This window comes from Trichinella spiralis (assembly GCF_000181795.1).
Source record: "Trichinella spiralis strain ISS 195 chromosome Unknown Scfld2159, whole genome shotgun sequence".
In the NCBI taxonomy this organism is placed as follows: domain Eukaryota; kingdom Metazoa; phylum Nematoda; class Enoplea; order Trichinellida; family Trichinellidae; genus Trichinella; species Trichinella spiralis.
In genome coordinates this window covers 25,877-27,043 of record NW_003529098.1, presented here as the reverse complement: position 1 = coordinate 27,043, position 1,167 = coordinate 25,877, and the positions used below count along the sequence as shown (strand labels likewise).

Below are 1,167 nucleotides of genomic sequence, written 5' to 3'. Positions count from 1 at the left end.
TTCGAATTATTTTGCATTCAGACTTTTCGAACATTGCAATCGATCGATAACAATTTAAAACCAAAAATTACAAATTACAAAAATTACATGAATAGGGAAAAATTGCGGTGGTTTTCACCGCAACGAGTGATAAGACGACGATCGTTTCAAACGCATAACGCTCAAGCACTGCAATGGCCTTTTTTTATATTATATCTCGAACTGAACAAAAGTTGAAACAAAAATTTAAATCAAAAAATACATAGCCAATTGCAATTGTGAATTTTATAAATGAAAATGGATTTTGAACCGAAGAAAAGAAAAAGCCAGACAACTTTTCAAGGTCATTTGAAATTCGATGGATATATTTAAAAATTTCAACGTGATGAAAGTTTGAAAATTATCAAATGAAAAAGCAACTGATCACAACTTTGCACAAAATTATACATATATCGGTGATGTATTTTTGAATTTTCCAAACAATGAACCGAATCAGAAATTTCAAATTTCTATACTCTACAATGGTAATTCAAACGATGATAAGTGTAAACAGAAATTTGAAAAAAAAATAATTCAAAAGTACATCATTTAAAATGTTTCAGATTAAAATCAAATACAAGAAATTGAACAGTTACATTCCATTATAATAAATGTCGATAAACTACTTTTCTAATTGTATTTCTTCACATTTAACTTGATCACCAAACAATATTTTTTATATAACAACCTTCCACCTACCTAAAGCAACAGGCAAACATATAATTTACAATGTTTTATTTCGCAACAACGAACAAATTGAACCATATTACAATGTGTACAGCAAATACAAGAATGTATTTCGCAACCGTGAGAATCAGTTTTCATATTTATAATCAATCATAATCAGAAATAAATACAATATATAATAAAATTCTTACAATGATAACCAACAAGTACATGAAATGAGATTATGAATAAATGAAAAGTAGTTCAACAATAAATGAAGTCCCGTTTCACGTTCAGTTTGGCGCACAGAAACCCGACCGAACGCTGCCCGGTATAACGGAAAACATTTCGGTCCCTTTATGGCCTTCCTTTCGCCTCACCTATACTTCCTTCGGAACGAATCCCCAGCCGGTACGCAGATCACTCCATTAACCAGGATAAAAGTGGAGAAACTGTCTATAAATCCTTTTTCCTTCTTTCCGA

General features: G+C 30.9%; 1 protein-coding gene across 1 annotated transcript; it reads left to right on the top strand.

Moving 5' to 3' along the window:
- Window positions 1-936: 936 nt before the first annotated feature.
- On the top strand, window positions 937-1,095 carry Tsp_11927 (hypothetical protein; the record flags this gene model as incomplete). The annotated part of the gene is made up of 1 exon (XM_003368642.1): window positions 937-1,095. A coding segment is annotated over exon 1 (159 nt), but the record flags the coding sequence as incomplete, so codon positions are not given.
- Window positions 1,096-1,167: the final 72 nt, after the last annotated feature.